This window comes from Erpetoichthys calabaricus, chromosome 14 (genome assembly GCF_900747795.2).
Source record: "Erpetoichthys calabaricus chromosome 14, fErpCal1.3, whole genome shotgun sequence".
Lineage (NCBI taxonomy): Eukaryota > Metazoa > Chordata > Cladistia > Polypteriformes > Polypteridae > Erpetoichthys > Erpetoichthys calabaricus.
In genome coordinates this window covers 17,237,667-17,255,888 of record NC_041407.2, presented here as the reverse complement: position 1 = coordinate 17,255,888, position 18,222 = coordinate 17,237,667, and the positions used below count along the sequence as shown (strand labels likewise).

At 45.5% G+C, this 18,222-nt stretch overlaps 1 protein-coding gene across 1 annotated transcript in view; it reads right to left on the bottom strand.

Moving 5' to 3' along the window:
• Positions 1-3,033: 3,033 nt before the first annotated feature.
• The window catches only part of LOC114644918 (pre-mRNA splicing regulator USH1G), a 32,661-nt gene continuing 17,472 nt past the window's right edge, over positions 3,034-18,222 (bottom strand). Inside the window, exon 2 of the mRNA XM_051918967.1 lies at positions 3,034-4,696. Coding sequence (XP_051774927.1) covers positions 3,445-4,696 — 1,252 coding nt within the window. The 3' untranslated portion in view covers positions 3,034-3,444. The remainder of the gene's footprint in view (positions 4,697-18,222) is intronic.

The following is an 18,222-nucleotide window of genomic DNA, read 5'->3' as shown; positions in this document are numbered from 1 at the left end:
GAAGCATCAGGATGTGAGGATGCACCTCTACAACAGAACCTGAAAGGCTTATGAGGGTAACTGCAAAAGAGGGGAAAAAACAGGCACAGTCAGATTTGCTTTCTAGTAAGACAACGACCCCAAACATAAAGCCAAAGCTACACAGGAATGGCTTCAAAGCAACAGTGTGAATGACATGGGGTGGACGAGTCAGAGTCCAGATCTCAGTCCAACTGAGAAACTATGGCTGGACTTTAAGGATGTTCACTCACTGTCGCCATGCAACCTGACCGAGCTTGGGCAAAGAAGAATGAAGTCTCCAGCAGGTGGCGCCTGCTCCCTAGAAATGTGTTCTTTGAGCATTGCAGTCATACTTGAGGTAATGCATCCCTACCAGTAATCATGGTGGAGAATTTCCCCTGGGCATTAGATGGGCAAGAAAAGAATCAGGCAGCAAAAGTGAAACTGACGGCAGGAGGGTCTCTTCATAAGTCAGCATTGTGTAGTGTGTGAGTGTGTGTGTGTTGTGCCATGGAAATGAATTTCTAAAAAGGTAACGGACAACACGGGGGTGCTGTGGAAAAGAAAACCCACCAGCCTCAATCTCTGTGCCTTTGTAGACGAGTCGAGGGTCTCCATGGGCAGGCGCTCGTGTCCTGCAGCAATAGCTTGTATCCTGCCTGTCTAGTCTTTTAAAAAGTGTGACTATCTATCTATCTATCTATCTATCTATCTATCTATCTATCTATCTATCTATCTATCTATCTATCTATCTATCTATCTATCTATCTATCTATGTCCTGCGGTGGGTTGGCACCCTGCCCAGGATTGGTTCCCTGCCTTGTGCCCTGTGTTGGCTGGGATTGGCTCCAGCAGACCCCCGTGACCCTGTGTTCGGATTCAGCGGGTTGGAAAATGGATGGATGGATCTATCTATCTATCTATCTATCTATCTATCTATCTATCTATCTATCTATCTATCTATCTATCTATCTATCTAATCTATCTATCTATCTATCTATCTATCTATCTAATCCTGCCAACTATCCCAAATTCTTAATCTAATCTATCTATCTATCTATCTAATCCTGCCAACTACGCCAAATTCTTAATCTATCTATCTATCTAGTAGGAGGAGTGTACAGAGGAAGTAAAGGTGGTCTTTGTGTTATAATGAATTATTAATTGCTAAATTTCTTATTAATGTGCGGAGTAGGAGGAGTGTACAGGGGGAGTAAAGGTGGTTTTTGTGTTAAAATGAATTATTCACTGTTGATTTTATTCTTAATGTGTGGAGTAGGAGGAGTGTAAAGGGGGAGTAGCAGGGGTCGGATGTATGGCTCTTTTGTTTATTCTGACACTTGGTTTTTTTTATGTAAATTGACTGTGTATATTGTTTTGTTAATGTTTTTGTTGCTGTTTACAATAAAGGTTACTTTAAAAATTAAATTATCTATCTATCTATCTATCTATCTATCTATCTATCTATCTATCTATCTATCTATCTATTCCTGCCAACTATGCCAAATTCTTAATCTATCTATCTATCTATCTATCTATCTATCTATCTATCTATCTATCTATCTATCTATCTATCTATCTATCTAATCCTGCCAACTACCCCAAATTCTTAATCTATCTATCTATCTATCTGAGTTAACTTGCTTGCAAATGCTGCATTTACCCCTATAACGAAATAAGTAATGAAGCCCTCAGGATAGTACAATTGTCTTTTTATGTGTCAGTGAATGTGCGTCCATTTTTAGAGACATCGGAAGGCTTTCCTCTGAACAGATGGAAGACATCCCCTGCTGTCTGTACCTAGGACAGTACCCGCGAGTCCTCAGAAGAGGAGACATGTACTTTCTTTGTACCACACATTTCTTGCCTGGATGTCTCCACCGGGGTTACTAGAAGGAATATATTCTCTTAAGTATGACTCCAATTTTACAAGAACATATTTCCAGGCAGCATACACCCCCCACCAGATCCCACTCTTCTTCACTCAAGCTCTGTCAGGCTACATGGGGACCGTGAATGAACCGCTTTAATAAAGTCCAACAACAAGTTCTCAGTTGGACTGAGATCTGGACTCTGACTCTACCACACGTTCACGCTGTTGTTTTGGCTTCATGATTGGAGTCGTTGTCTTATTGGAAAAGGAATCTTCTCCCAAGACAAAGGTTTTCCTCATGTTTTGTAAATTTTACCCGCACAAGCTTTCCGGGTCCTGCTGCAGACAAGCATCTCCATAATATAATGTGCCACCACTAAGCTTCACGGTGAAGATGGTGTGTTTTCGATAATGTGCGGTGTTTAATTAGAGTGTTTAGTCTGATGGCCAGTCCAAAGAACCTTTACCAACTGACTTCAGAGTCTCTAATGGCAAATTCCAGAGTTTTTTTTTTATTAACCGATGGCTTTCTCTTTCCCACTCTTCCATAAAGCTGCGTCTGGGCCCAGCTGTCGTCTGGTCATTCTCTCCAGTCTAAGCCACTGAAGCCTGTAACTCCTTCAGAGTTCTTGCAGTTTTCCTGGTGGTCTCTCTCTCACTTGTCGTCCCCTTGCTCAGTTTTGTTGTGGACGGCCTGCTCTAGCAGATTTCCGGCTGTGCCAGACTCTTTCCAGAATCTGTCCTAACTGAACTCCTAGGGATAGTCAGTGACTTGGAAGATTTTCTTGTCTCCATCCCCTGATGTTTGCTTTTCCTGGAGGTGTTCTTGTGTCTTCACTGTGTAAGTTAGCCCACCATACTGACTCAGCACAAGTTGGCCCGTCCTCATTTGGGGACATTTAAACTACAATGGAGTGAAACCCCAGAAAGGTGGTGTCCATTGAACTCATTCTGGGGCTGCACCACTGGTGATGTAGGTTTGTCCTGTTAAAGTGGGTCAATTATTTGGGTGTTCTATATTTGTCATTAATTTGGACCCCTTTGCAGAGATCTGTTTTCACTTTGACATTGAAGAGACTTTTTTTCTGTTGATCCTAGAAGCCAAATTAAATCTCCTCTGAGATTAAACGTTGTCTAATAATAAAATGTGAGAACCTCCAAGAGGGTGAAGGTGGTTGCAATGTGGCTTGGAATCACATGGGGGGGCAGGGGGGGGGCAATGCTGGGTGAGCCCCAGGGACCCCATACCGGCAGTCATGCCAGGACCCAAGTTTAATTCCGAAAGGGCCCGTGTACCTTTCAACCATACATGTAGTGACGTACGACTGAACTGAGATCTGCCTCATGCTTTGGCAGATGCTCAGACTTTGCCCGCTGTGCCATTTGGAATCGGTCTCTCTACCTACTTAGTTGGATGAATTGCTAAACACTTTGAGGGGTCGTTCCAAAACAGTGGCCTAAATTGTGGGTGCTGGACAAGGCTGCTTGATTACAAATACCAAGAAGATGTCCCACCCACCACCTTTGTGACATTCCTTCACATAATTGCACAGCCACCTTGTGTCATCCCCTCACAGGTCAGTGTCCTCAATCGCCTCAGGCCCCTCCAGTGTTTCCCGCCTCCTCTTGCAGGCATCCAGCATCTTCTTGCGGGGGCCCAAGGGGATGTTAATGCTTTTGAGGTCGTGATCTGTGCAGAGCATCAACGCTTCCAGGTCAATCTTCTCCTTTTTAAAGATCTGGATGAACTCAGACATGCCATGGGTGGCCAGGAACGTCTCTAAGGGACTCGTGTCGGGCTCGTCGTCATCATACAGGCCCAGATCCTCTTCCTCCCAAGGAAGCTCTTCCAGGTTACGCTCTTGCAAGCTGGTGGCACTGCCAATGCTGTCGTTGAGGCTGGGTGAGCGCTGGAGCCGGCTGCGGAGACGGACGTTGGCAGTCCTACCAGGCAGATCACTGTCTAGCATACTGGCATCATCCCGGCCAATACCGAATAACCCGCCGCTAACATAGTTCCGACGAAACACCATGGTACCCAAGCCGGGCCGGTTAAAAAGAGAGTCGTGACCCGAGTCGGTGCTGATTTCGGAGTAGGCAGAGTCGTGATTCAGACCGGGGTCACTTATGGCACGAGAAACCGCATCTTCGTCCGCCGGGAACATGTCCCTAATGTTCCTCCGCGTCCGCTCTTTGGGGCTTGCGTAAGTCCCTTGCTTCACAAACATGACGTCGTTGCCCAGCTGCAGTCCCGAGAGCGAGCGCACGCTCTTACGGCCGTCCTCGTAGATCTTGAACGTGCCGTCCACCTGCTTCTTCCTCTCCAGCTTTTTCTGGATTTTGGTTTTCCCCTTGGCGGTGGCGTGAAGAGTGGCCTGGGAGTATGGCATGGACATGTTGGACACTGTCAGGTGGTGCAGCTTGCGGCTCAGGGTGCTGCTGGAGAAGCTCGACAGGCTCATGATATCCGAGGCTTCAGATGCCTCCTTCAGGTACTTCTTCTCCATGCGCTCGTGGTGCTTACGCTGGAGCTTGACGCACTCCTTGATGCGCCGTTCTGCCTCGCGGAAGGCACGGTCCTTGAGCTTGCTGACCAGTTTGGGGTTCAAAGCTGTCTGTTTTGCGGCGATGGAGTCCAAGTAGCGGACACACTCCATGTGGCTCTTCATGGCCGCCATGTCCAAGGGGGTGTGGTAGTCATTGTCCAAGCACCAGACGTTGGCCCCAAACGACACCAAGAAGGAGAGGCAATTCAGATGGCCATTGGCAGCTGCCAGATGCAGCGGAGTGTTGCCCCATATGTCACACTTATCCGGATCACCCCTGAATATAAACACAAAAAACACAGGAATCAATATGGTGTCCTGTAGGTAATAGCAACTCTGCATCCCACCCTACTCCCCATTTTGATGGTTCCACAATTGGCACGCTAGGTGGTCTGGGATCTCAGGAAGAGATTATAAATGCAGCAAACTAGAGGTTCAGGGGGCATTTCAGAATTCTCCTGCTTGCTATGTACCAAATGTGTCACCTCTCGAGAGTCGTGACCCCAGCGCTGCCTCTCTCACGGGATTAGATTGCTTTACTAGAGAAGGCAACGTTATCGGGAGCGCTAATCTAAATCAAGAGATCAGGTTTCAGGCTCGGCGTATTGAGTTTCCACCTTCCTCATAATGAACACCATCTCATACCTGCTAATGATGTCACCAGGCCTTTATTGTAAGAAACTCAAACGAAGGCATCTCAGGGGGGCTTCCCCTTGTTACAAGGGGCACATTGTATAAAACCAAGACACATTGGGCAGGACGATATGGACACGGCGTATACAGTATTACACGCTGGGCCATACTGGTTAGTGCTGCCCACCTCTCCATTGCTCCAGGAAAGTGGATCTGAATGTTGGTCTGAGCACTGACTGTATGGAGTTTGCACTTCCTCTCTGTGGCTGCCTAATGTCTTCCTCCAACATCTCAAAAAATGTGCAGGTTGGGTTGTTTGGTGGCTCTAAACTGACCCCATGTGAGTGTGTGTGTGGGTTTGTGAATGAGTGCGCCCGTCCTGGGCCAATGCGGCTAGGAAGTACTTTGACCCCCAAAACACCCAAGCCCTGTGGGCTATGAGACTCACAGACAGATAATGAAAGGCACTATATAAGAGACTCTTCCCTACTCCATTCCACCCATATGAACTTCGTCCAACTACTCTCCTGACTCTGACCCCCTAGTGATTCGGATTAGCTTCCTTTATACCAGACCCAGGAGTACTTCCGGCACTTATCATATTGCATCCAGGAAGCCCTTCCGGGTCAGACGGAACCCCCCTGTGACAGGGAAGTCTGCCTCCAGCAGCTCCCATCAGCCGCACCAAAGAACCCCAACAGGGCTGCCCACCAAAACTACAACTCCCATGAAGCACTGCAGATGTCCAAATGAGATGTACGCCAGAGGGATGTTGCTAGGGAAGCACATGGCCCTGTGAAGCAGTCCATCCATTATAATGGCGTCACAAACAGGAAAAGTACCACTAACCAACAAGGCCGGGATGCCCGTCCACCCACATCCTTCAATTAAAAGGGTCTCCCGGCCAGTTAAGGAACCATCCATCCCAGGCAGGATGCCAGCCTGCCCATATTGCCCATTACAATACAATATGACCACTTAGATGGGACACCACACATTGACAAAGAGAACATGCAAACTCCACATCAACAACCACCAGGTGGGGGATTCAAACCCAAGACACTGGATTTATGAGACAACAGTCTTAAGTTAACAATCAACACGGTCAACTCTGAAGCACGTCGTCCCACTCGGGGTTTATGATCACAGGACTGTTAATGTGCCAAATCTGCTCTGTAATAAATTCATCTCTGGAGAAGGAACAGTCCACAGTGAACTTTCTTCATCTTACATCATCAAGCTTAACATACGGCTCAAAGCACAAGAACTGACTGGTTCATTGTGGACTGCAATCTCGATAGGTCACACAAAGTCGGGGGGGGGGGGGAAACGGGATAGGTTTGCAGTTCAAAATTAGGCAACTCGGCCTGGATGTGTTTGCTTTGCAGCGGAGCTCACGTCAGGGCAGCTGGTTAGCTGGAATTGTCAAAACTGAACTGAACGTCAGATGGATAGCCGCTGAATAGCCGAGGTCATCCAAACGTCTGGATCCAAAACGGATAAGGAAATCCAATCTCATGCCGTTCATTGTTCCTTATCGCTGAGCGTGACTGGAACATCTACATTTGCATCCCTACATGTAACCATATTCAGACTGTGTTATCTATTCATAGCGTTCATATTTTCTTTGCTGTTTATTGTTTCTTATTCTTATTCCAAATTTTGACCGTCATGTACGTATCTATTTCTTGGTATTACATTTTGGTAGTGCTGCTCTCTTGCAAAAATGGAGGCTTGGGGTTCACATCTCCAGTAGAGATGGCATGTTGTCCACATTGGTCTTCCTCCTACAGTCCAAAGATATGCAGGTTATGCGGATTGGCGTTGTCATATTGTCCCTTGTGGGTGTGTAGGTGTCCACCCTGTGATGGACTGGCACTTTGTTCAGGGATTGTTCCTACCTTGGGCCCTGTGCTTGCTGAGATAGGCTCCATCTTCCCTGTGACCCTGCTCAGGATGAAGCAGGTTTAGGAGATGGATGGATGAAATGGATGGATGAATGGATGGATGGAGGTGTTATTATTTCCCTTTGCTTTTGTTCCTATTGTATTCTGCTGAATATTTGTCAAGCACGTTCAACATATGAAAGGTGCTATACAAATAAAATTACTCTAATATAGATAGATAGATAGATAGATAGATAGATAGATAGATAGATAGATAGATAGATAGATAGATAGATAGATAGATAGATAGATAGATAGATAGATAGATAGATAGATAGATAGATAGATACTTTATTAATCCCAAGGGGAAATTCACAATATAGTGTCCTTTACTAATTCATTTGTATAGTGCCTTCCATATTTTGTACACATGACAATACGGCTACGGCTCTCCATCTCTTCGGTATATTGCCAATTTACTTATCAGTCTGTCTGTTATTATTTGTGTTTTCTATTGACTGATTCTTGTTTATTATAGCGTCAGGGGCTGGTGACATGTTGCTTATTGTTCGGATATGCAAGTGAGAATTTCACTGTGCTCTATACACGTGGTTGTGGGGCATCTGTTGGTGAAGAGACATTCACTGATGCTGTGATCTCTGATCGGGGCTCTCAAGAGTCTAAGTGTCTGGGCTTGTGAGTGTCCTGATAAAAACCAACATCCAGGCCTTCAATGACCTCTTGGGCATGGCCATCAGCGTAGAGAGTGTCGATCTCGTCGAGAGGTTTACTTACCTTGGCAGTGACATTCATGTCCCTAGCGACTCTTCCTATGAAGTCAGTAGATGGTTTGGAAGAGCATGAGGGGGGTCATGAGGTCTCTGGTAAGGGGTGTGTGGTGCTCGTGATATCTCAGCAAAAGGACGAAGGTCCAAGTCTTTAGAGTCCTGGTGCTTCCTGTCTTGCTATATGGGTGCGAGACATGGACGCTATCCAGTGACCTGAGATGAAGACTGGACTGCTGTGTCTCTTCAGAGAATCCTTGGGTACCACTGGTTTGACTTAGTTTTGCTCATGGAGTTCTGAGTGAGGCACATGACCTGCATTGTGAGGGAACGTCAGTTACAGCACTGCGGCCATGTGCTGCAATTCCCCCGAGGGTGATCCTCATTTTTGAGGACCCGAGTGGCTGGAAAAGGCCAAGGGGATGCCCATGTAAAACCTGGCTGCGGCAGATACAGGGTCATTTCCGGAGGGTGGGACTGGACTGCGTGTCTGCCTGGGGGGTTGCCAACCAGGATCCCGAGCTGTTTCATCATGTGGTGGGTACGTGAATGTGCTGTACCTGTGCATGCTCCCCAACCTGACCTAACCTATACACATGACAAAACCACCACTACCACCACCATCACCACTACTGTTAGTGCTTTCTCATTCTATGTATTATATACTGCTTTTCCTCTTCCTCGTTTCTTCTTCTGCTTTCCTTCAGGCCGGTGTCTTGCAGGTTATGGCTCAAAGAGTAGACATTCAATTTTTGTCCTTATTTGTCATGAGAGGCAGATGCTGTCAAGTGTGGAATGCTGGGGCACACCAGCCACCCCAACCACTCAGACAGGTGGAGACAAATATTTCACAGCACACGTTTATTTTTCCCTGTGGGAAACGCTTTCCCCTGGTTTCTCACTTGTACAGCACAATATCAACAGCAAAACACAGTTCTTTTTGCCTCCATTCCTCCTCACAGGCTTCGTCCTTCCTCCTCCCGACTCTGGCCATTGAGTAGTGGCGACTGGCCCCTTTTTTAGGACACCCGGAAGGACTCCAGGTGCCTAACGACCCTCTTCCAGCAGCACTTTCTAGTGTGGCGGAAGTGCTGCCAAACAGGGCCCAGTAAACATCCAGGCGCCCCCTGGTGGTGGCCTCAGGCCCAAGCAGGGTGAGCTTCCCTGCTCCAAACCCGTGGCCCCGCTGCGAGCCAACAGGACTACCCTCTTTCCCAGTCCTTCTATGCCAAAGTCGTAAAGAATAAGGGTCCCGGCAGTCTGCCACACAGGTAAACATACTATGACAGTTGGTTTGAATCCTACCTGGCAGGGAGAAAATTCTTTGTTAGTTGTGGTAATTACAACTCAAAGACACATGATATCCTATATGGTGTTCCACAAGGCTCTATCCTGGGTCCGCTGCTCTTCTCAATCTACATGCTTCCGTTAGGTCAGATTATCTCAGGGCACAACGTGAGCTACCACAGCTATGCTGATGACACACAGCTGTATTTATCAATAGCACCTGATGACCCCGATTCTCTTGATTCACTAACACAATGTCTGACTTGTATCTCAGAATGGATGAATAGTAACTTTCTCAAGCTAAATAAAGAGAAAACTGAAATCTTAGTGATTGGCAAAAATGGATACAATGAGGCTATTAGAAATAAACTGGATACATTAGGATTAAAAGTCAAAACGGAGGTAAAAAGCTTAGGGGTAACTGTTGACTGTAATCTGAATTTTAAATCGCATATTAATCAGACCACTAGGACAACATTTTTTCACTTAAGAAACATAGCAAAAGTTAGACCTCTTATATCATTGAAAGATGCTGAGAAATTAGTTCACGCGTTTGTATTCAGTCGACTAGGTTACTGTAACGCACTCCTCTCAGGACTACCCAAAAAAGACATCAATCGTTTGCAACTAGTGGAGAATGCAGCTGCTAGAATCCTAACCAGGAAAAGAAAATCCGAGCACATCTCTCCAGTTTTGATGTCACTACACTGGTTCCCTGTGTCATTCAGGATTGACTTTAAAATTCTGCTTATGGCTTATAAAGCCTTAAATAATCTCACTCCATCTTATATATCGGAATGTCTGACATCTTATATTCCAAATCGTAACCTCAGATCCTCAACTGAGTGTCTCCTTAGAATTCCAAGAGCAAAACTTAAAAGAAGTGGTGAGGCGGCCTTCTGTCGTTATGCACCTAAAATCTGGAATAGCCTGCCAGTAGGAATTTGCCAGGCTAATACAGTGGAGCACTTTAAAAAACTGCTGAAAACACATTACTTTAACATGGCCTTCTCATAACTTCACTGTAATTTAATCCTGATACTCTGTATATCCAATTCATTATAATAACTATTCATGGTGGCTCTAAAATCTGTACTAACCCCTACTCTCTCTTCTGTTTCCTTTTCCGGTGTCCTTTTGGTGGTGGCGCATCTACTCAAAGCACCGTGATGTTCCAGCATTGATGGATTAAAAGCCAGAAGTCTGCATGACCAACATCATCAAGTCCTTCCGTGAGAACCCTAACTACAAAGAGGACTATTTCATTTATGTTGGTAGAATGCCCAGAGGGGTCTGGGTGGTCTCGTGGCCTGGAACCCCTACTGATTTTATTTTTTTCTCCAGCCGTCTAGAGTTTTTCTTTTGGTTTTTCTGTCCACCCTGGCCATCGAACCTTACTCTTTTCTATGTTAACAAATGTTGTCTTCTTTTAATTTCTTATTTTGTCTTTTATTTTTCTTTTCTTTATTATGTAAAGCACTTTGAGGTACTTTTAGTATGAAAATGTGCTATAGAAATAAATGTTGTTGTTGTTGACAGTCACAACCAGCCCGGGACCGGAAATAAAAGACATAAGAGTAGACGATAAAAGTAGAACGTCGTAAAGAGGTTTAAAAACGTTGGAGCAATACACATGCAGAGCAGGTTACAGATAATGAAAGTACGAAAATACGAAAGTCTCAAAAAACTGATAGTAAAGATGGCATTAGCGCAAACAAATGGAAAGCATTACTCAATGAAATAACGGAACAGCGAAAAGAGATCGAATATATATTTAAACTTTAAGTCGGAGACTTGTAGACCGTCTAATTTGTGTTGCCATCAGGGAAAAGTAGAGTTCCTTCCCAATGAAGAGGCGTATCCATCCGTGAGAATGAAAAGATTTGATGTTTAGTGAAAACGCTTGGGTCACAGAGTTGCACAGACACACAGAGACATTATTCAAACAATTCAAACAAACAGAAGTCTCTTTCAGGAGTGAATCGAGCTCCGTGTGCAGTCGGAGGGGACAGTTCCGTCTCTCAGTTAAAAGAATAGAAAATCTTCCTCTTCATAGGGGCGCGCCACGGGAGTGGGACCCCCCCAACAGGAGCAGAGGATGTCTGGGGGAGAAGAGAGACAAGGCAGTGAGAGAGAGAAGGACCGCTGCTGTACAGACTTTTAAATGTGCGAGATGCAGATCACGTGGCAAGCCAGCAGCTGATCGAGCAAAGAGGAGGTAAAAACAACTGTATTGGTTTCCTATTGTATCACCGTTTCAGAGGGGGTCTTGGAGGAGCGACCAAGTCTCCTTGGGGGTGCGTTCAGCCCCCTCTCATCACAACGCGAGCGGCAGACACGAGAAGTGGCTGGCGTGTAGCGCAGGCAGTTGGCAAGTGAAACAAGCAAGGGGCGAACCCCCTAGTATAAAATAAAGATCAAGCGCACAGTACAATGTATAGCTAATACCGTTTTTTGTTGTTTTTCTCCATAAAGTCATTTGGTCAGAGCAGACATCTAAAGACACAACGCAAGCAGATGAAAATCGAGGATGTGTGCTACTAAACAAAGACGCCATAGAAACGTCACTTTCGCAAAGTGCATCCAAGAGGGCTGCTGCTCGTCCAATTTGCGGCGGCCTCTGCGTGTGAACAATGCTTCATTCTTCTGACTCGAGCCCGTCTGACTGATGCAATGCGAGCAAGAACATTCTAGCTCCAGGACAAAGCACCTGCTTATCAATTATTTACCTGGATTTCACTCCTTTTTAAACACGGAGACAAATGGTAAGTAAAGGTATGCTTATTTTTAGTCTGGGTACAGTTGTTGGGTAATGGATCTGGAAGACGTTTCTGCAGACGTGCTCTTGAATGTGCCATATTGTATTATGAAAAGCACTAAATGTAGACTCAGTGACATACGGAGTGCTCAGCAAGCTCAGGGTGCATGATGGGTGGGTGTGTGACAGACTTAACCCCCCCCAACCACTGCTCATTCCTGCCATGCAACTGGTGCTGCTGGGATAGGCTTCAGCTCCTGGCTCCCGGAGCCCTGACAGAGCGGATCTGCAAACGAATAGATGACAATCTCCATCAGCGCTCGCTGCTCCAGCCTGCTGCCATACAAGGAGTGGAAACGAAACGTTCTGAGAGCCACTTGATCCAGTCCTGGATAGTAAATACTGGGAATAGCGGGCACGGGACAGGAAGCAACCCTACAAGGTAGTGGCAGGCAGTGTGTGGCTTACGCTGCTGGGGAAGATCATCTCTGACACTTGGTAGTGGTGAGGATTACGCATATCTCATTACAAACCGAAAAGTACATTTACAATGAAGGCACAGATTATCAGCTTCTAGGTGGTGCGGTGAGAATTAAAAAATAAAAAATCAAAGGTGAAAAAGTGTGGTCATTGACGTGATAGCCAACCTGTGGGTAACTGAAATAGAGAGGTGGCGTGGCAACAACATCCATAAGGGAAACTTCCTGAAAGCAACAGCCAGGAAGGTTTGAGAAAACCCCCTTTGATTACATCTGTGACAGGCTCCATAGATATCAGTCAATCAATCAATCAATCAATCAATCAATCAATCAATCAATCAATCATTTATTTATAAAGCAACATAAAACAACAGAGTTCAGGCCCAAGTGCCATACAAGGACAATAACCAATGACAGACACAAATCAGGGCCGGATTTTCCTATAGGGTAACTAGGCTTCAGCCTAGGGCCTCAAGATCAAGAGGGGCCTACCTTCAAATTGTTAGCAAAATTAAAATTACACTATTCTAAAAACAATGAACACTAAAACACTGAACCGAAAATAAGGAGAAATTCTACGCATATGACTAATAAACAAACATAAAAATGTATTGGTTAAGATCAACGCGTATTACGTATTTTATTATCTCTCATGTAATTTACAAACTTAAAAATGGAAGGTGAAAGGGCCTCATAAGTGGAATAGCCTAGGGCCTCTTTTCATATAAATCCGGCCCTGACACAAATACAAAAAAAATTAAAATAGAATAAAAGAAACCACCTACATCTGAACACCAGCAAAACCAAGGAGCTGGTGGTGGATTTTAGGAGGCCCAGACCCCTCATGGACCCCGTGATCATCAGAGGTGACTGTGTGCAGAGGGTACAGACCTATAAATACCTGGGAGTGCAGCTGGATGATAAATTAGACTGGACTGCCAATACTGATTCTCTGTGCAAGAAAGGACAGAGCCGACTATACTTCCTTAGAAGGCTGGCGTCCTTCAACATCTCCAATAAGATGCTGCAGATGTTCTACCAGACGGTTGTGGCGAGCGCCCTCTTCTACGCGGTGGTGTGCTGGGGAGGCACCATAAAGAAGAGGGACACCTCACACCTGGACAAACTGGTGAGGAAGGCAGGCTCTATTGTAGGCACGTAGCTGGACAGTTTGACATCTGTGGCAGAGCGACGGGCGCTGAGCAGACTCCTGTCAATTATGGAGAATCCACTGCATCCACTGAACAGGATCATCTCCAGACAGAGGAGCAGCTTCAGCGACAGACTGCTGTCAATGTCCTGCTGCACTGACAGACTGAGGAGATCGTTCCTCCACCAAACTATGCGACTCTTCAATTCCACCGGGGGGGTAAACGCTAACATTATAAAAAGTTATTGTCTGTTTTTACCTACATTTTTATTACTCGTTAATTTAATATTGTTTTTGTATCAGTATGCTGCTGCTGGAGTATGTGAATTTCCCCTTGTGATTAATAAAGTATCTATCTATCTATCTATCTATCTATCTATCTATCTATCTATCTATCTATCTATCTATCTATCTATCTATCTATCTATCTATCTATTATATACTGTATGCTTATCTATCTATCTATCTGTTATATACTGTATGCTTATCTATCTATCTATCTGTTATATACTGTATGCTTATCTATCTATCTATCTATCTATCTATCTATCTATCTATCTATCTATCTATCTATCTATCTATCTATCTATCTATCTATCTATCTGAGATGGTGAATCAAAGCCAAACCGTACAAATGAGCTCCGAGACGAGATGTAAGAATCAGCACTGATGGAGCTGTCCTAATATTTAAAGGTAGCTCGTTCCATAATTTCAGAGCAGAGAGACAAAACGCCCCTCAGTTTCAGTCTGGCCCTTTGTGTTACCATCAAGAGGTGGACATCAGAGAATGTAGGGGCTAATCAGATAAATAACTGGGGGGAGACCTTTTCAAATTTTAAAGGTAATTATAAGAATCTTAAAAGTAATCCTCTACTCCAGTGGGTCTCAAACTGTGGGGCGGACCCCCCTAGGGGGGGTCCGAAGTAACAAAAAGGGGGGCGCAAAGATGTGAAAAAAAGAAAATAAGAATCGAAAACGTGAAAAATACATCTATTGAAACCAAAACAAATGAACTTAAACTACATTCTGATACTAGAAAAATAAATATAGAGTTAGATAAATGCTGCAGTGAGCTGGCGCCCTACCCGGGGTTTGTTGCCTGCCTTGCGCCCTGTGTTGGCTGGGATTGGCTCCAGCAGACCCCCGTGTCCCTATAGTTAGGATATAGCGGGTTGGATAATGGATGGATGGATGGATGGAGTTATATAAATGTCAATAAAAGTTAAGTAGGTATAATAAAATATGCATCTATGATATATCATTAATTAAAAAAGAACAAATTGGTATTAGTGGGCTCCTTTCAAAAAACGTTTGGGGGGGCGCAATTAAAACTGTTATGAAAACTCGGGTTGCAAATACTTAAAGGTTGAGAAACGCTGGTCTGCTCAATAGGAAACCAATGCAACGCCTTGGGCACTGGGGTAATGTGGGCATGTTTTTTAGGCCCAGTTAGAAGACGGGCAGCGGCATTCTGAACCAACTGGAGGTGGGAGAGAGAAGCCTGACTAACCCCAAAGTAAAGAGCACTACATTAGTCAAGGTGTGATATGATAAAAGCATATATGACTTTCTCGTACAATTACAATTACAATTTATTTATCTGTAGCCCAAAATCACACAAGAAGTGCCGCAATGGGCTATCCTCTGCACTATTGTGCTTGCTCTGGACCCTCAGATGGGCCAAATGTTCACCATGCAATGGGACAAGGACCCAAAGTACAATACAATACAATGCAATACAAGAAGTGCCGCAATGGGCTTTACCAGGCCTTGCTTTTTGACAGCCCCTCAGCCTTGACTCTCTAAGAAGACAAGAAATACCTATTGTAGGGGAAAAAATGGAAGAAACCTCGGGAAAGGCGGTTCAAAGAGAGACCCCTTTCCAGGTAAGTTGGGCATGCAGTGCGTGTCAAAAAGAAGGGGGTCAATACAACACAATACAATACACAGAACAGAAGAAATCCTCAATACAGTATAAGAATAAACATTTTACAAGTACGGAGCAGAATTTAACAGTCGATGATATCACCTAATATGATTTGGATTTGTTTAGACCTCAAAAGACAAAAAAGCCCTTGCTGGGGTGCCACCCGTTGCACTCGGGTCTCAATCCAGGTGATTCACTGTGTGGTGGGTGCTGTTAACGTGCTATCAGCGAATGTTCCCAACGTCCTCCTCCTCCTCCTTGGATAAGAGTCTCAGTCCAGGAAGAAACCAGACTCAATGACCAAATTCATTTGACCATCCTCATCCATGATTAAGGCGGAGTGGTAACTCTTAGGCTAGGAATCTGCACTGGTAATCGAAAGTTTGTTGGTTCTGTGGCGGGTGGCTGGGGGCGATACCCAGCCGGGACACCTGGAAGGACCGGGAGAGGGACTACGCCTTCTCCGGACCACGAGAGGGTGGCCACCCTAGTTGGTATGGTGGCCATGGGAACAGAGCATGGAAGCTCAACCCTATAGGGGCCCGTGGTCACTTCCAGGGGGCGCCCAGACGCCTGAGAAGCCCTGGACGTCAGCACTTCTGCCACACACAGAGGTGTTAGTGGAAGGAATACCAGGGACACCTGGAGTGCGTCCGGGTGCTTGTGTGGCACTTCCGCCACACCAGGAAGTGCCGCAGGAAGCTCGTCAGGAAGCACCTGGAGCACATCCGGGTGAACATAAAAGGGTGGAAGAGGACGAAGCTCGGAGGAGAGCAGTGGAGACGGTGAAGGAAGGCTGGACGTTGAGAGGCCCGGACTGATGGTGTGTGGTGCAGGGGCACCAGGTTGTGTGCGATACCCTTGTATATATTGTAAATATGAATAAACGCGTTGTGGTGATTAAACCATCGGTGTCTGCCTGTCTGTGTCGAGGCTGGTCTCCACAGTTCAAATCCCATAAACCCCAAAAGTGACTCTACTTTGTTGGGCCTTTGTGCAGGGCCCTTAACCTGCACTTGCTCCGTTCCTGGGGATGACATAAACCTGCATGCAGGCCCTCCAACCTGCAGGGGGGTTGCTGGCAGAATTGGCACTCCAGTCACCATTAAAAACCTCACACTGTACCATTCCATCTGAACTAGTGTGGGGCTGAGGCGTCACCCATTGCATGGCAAAATGACCCCTTTTATTGGCTAACTAGAAATTTTGCAATAAGCAAGCTTTCCGGGCAACTCAGACAACTGAAGATGGGGTCTGTGTTGCCTCGAAAGCTCGCTTATTGCAACCTTTCTAGTTAGCCAATAAAAGGGGTCATTTTGCTTGACTTCTAACTACATCCATGATGGCTAACACGGGACCACACCCTCGGACTACAGTCCAAAGAACTGATTTCACAGAATGAAAATAGGATTCAAACGGGGAACCATTCAGTCAAGTGACATTTTAAAACTATTACTTTTGAGAGTGGGTTATAATGGAAAGCGTCATGGGAAAACCTTCTTTCTGCAGAGGATCAGCCTGTAGGTGCCTGATGAAAGGTGCTATATAAAATAAACGGCGGCTGGTTTCCAAGGCTGTGCTACTGCTGCCTTTTGACTCGACGGGCTAATGAATAATGAACACGCGCTAGGTGAAGTGTTGCAGGTGAACGTGAATAATTGATTGTGTGAGATAGCGGCCTTTAAAGTGACCGTGCGGGAGTGAGCGCTGCCAGAGTGAACATCGGAGCCAAGTGAGCGACTGCTGTGTGACGGGGGCGGGGGCCGCAGAAGGTGCAGTATCAGAAGGCGCAGAACTCGTCGTGTAAGTTAATACCCGAGCAGACACCGCGGACATCCCGGCTTTGTGCTGTAACGACTCGTGTCAGCGAGAAACAAAAACGACACCTGGAGGCCGTGAAAATAATAGAAAAGAAAAAAAAGTAACGCCTGAGAGCGACGCCGTTTATAAACAAGATAACGGCAATAAAATCTCAAGAGATCTACAGCTGCCATCAGAGTTAGTCGACAGCCGCTGTCACCGTGCCCTTTCACGCCTGCGCCCACGATTTATTAAAACTCTTGGCTTCATTTGGCGGACGTTATAGCCGTTATAAAGATGTCAGCTGGGGAAACTCCGACCAGGTTAAACAGCTGCGCTTTGTGCTCGGACCGTTTAGTACGGCGCCTTGGACAGAGGAGCGCTCGCGAGATAGATAGATAGATAGATAGATAGATAGATAGATAGATAGATAGATAGATAGATAGATAGATAGATAGATAGATAGATAATCTTTAAATGTAGTGAATTTCATCATAAAAGTAAAACCAACAGGTAAAATGTATTGATGCACTTAGAAAGAAAGAAAGAAAGAAAGAAAGAAAGAAAGAAAGAAAGAAAGAAAGAAAGAAAGAAAGAAAAAGTTTTGAATATAACTTTATTAAATCAGTAAACAACAAATCATGTAAATTATCTTAAGTAAAGCAAACAAAGAAAAAACAGCAAAATTGTTAATATAGTGCCTTTTCATTGCTCATGGAAAGAACGTGAAAAAAGAAAGAAGTTTAATATCCATCCATCCATCCATTTTCCAACCCGCTGAATCCGAACACAGGGTCACAAGGCACAAGGAAGGAAACAATCCTGGGCAGGGTGCCAACCCACCTCAGGACACACACAAACACACCCACACACCAAGCACACACTAGGGCCAATTTAGAATCGCCAATCCACCTAACCTGCATGTCTTTGGACTGTGGGAGGAAACCGGAGCGCCCGGAGGAAACCCACGCAGACACGGGGAGAACATGCAAACTCCACGCAGGGAGGACCCGGGAATCAAACCCAGGTCGCCAGATCTCCCGACTGCGAGGCAGCAGCGCTACCCACTGCGCCACCGTGCCGCCCGAAGTTTAATAT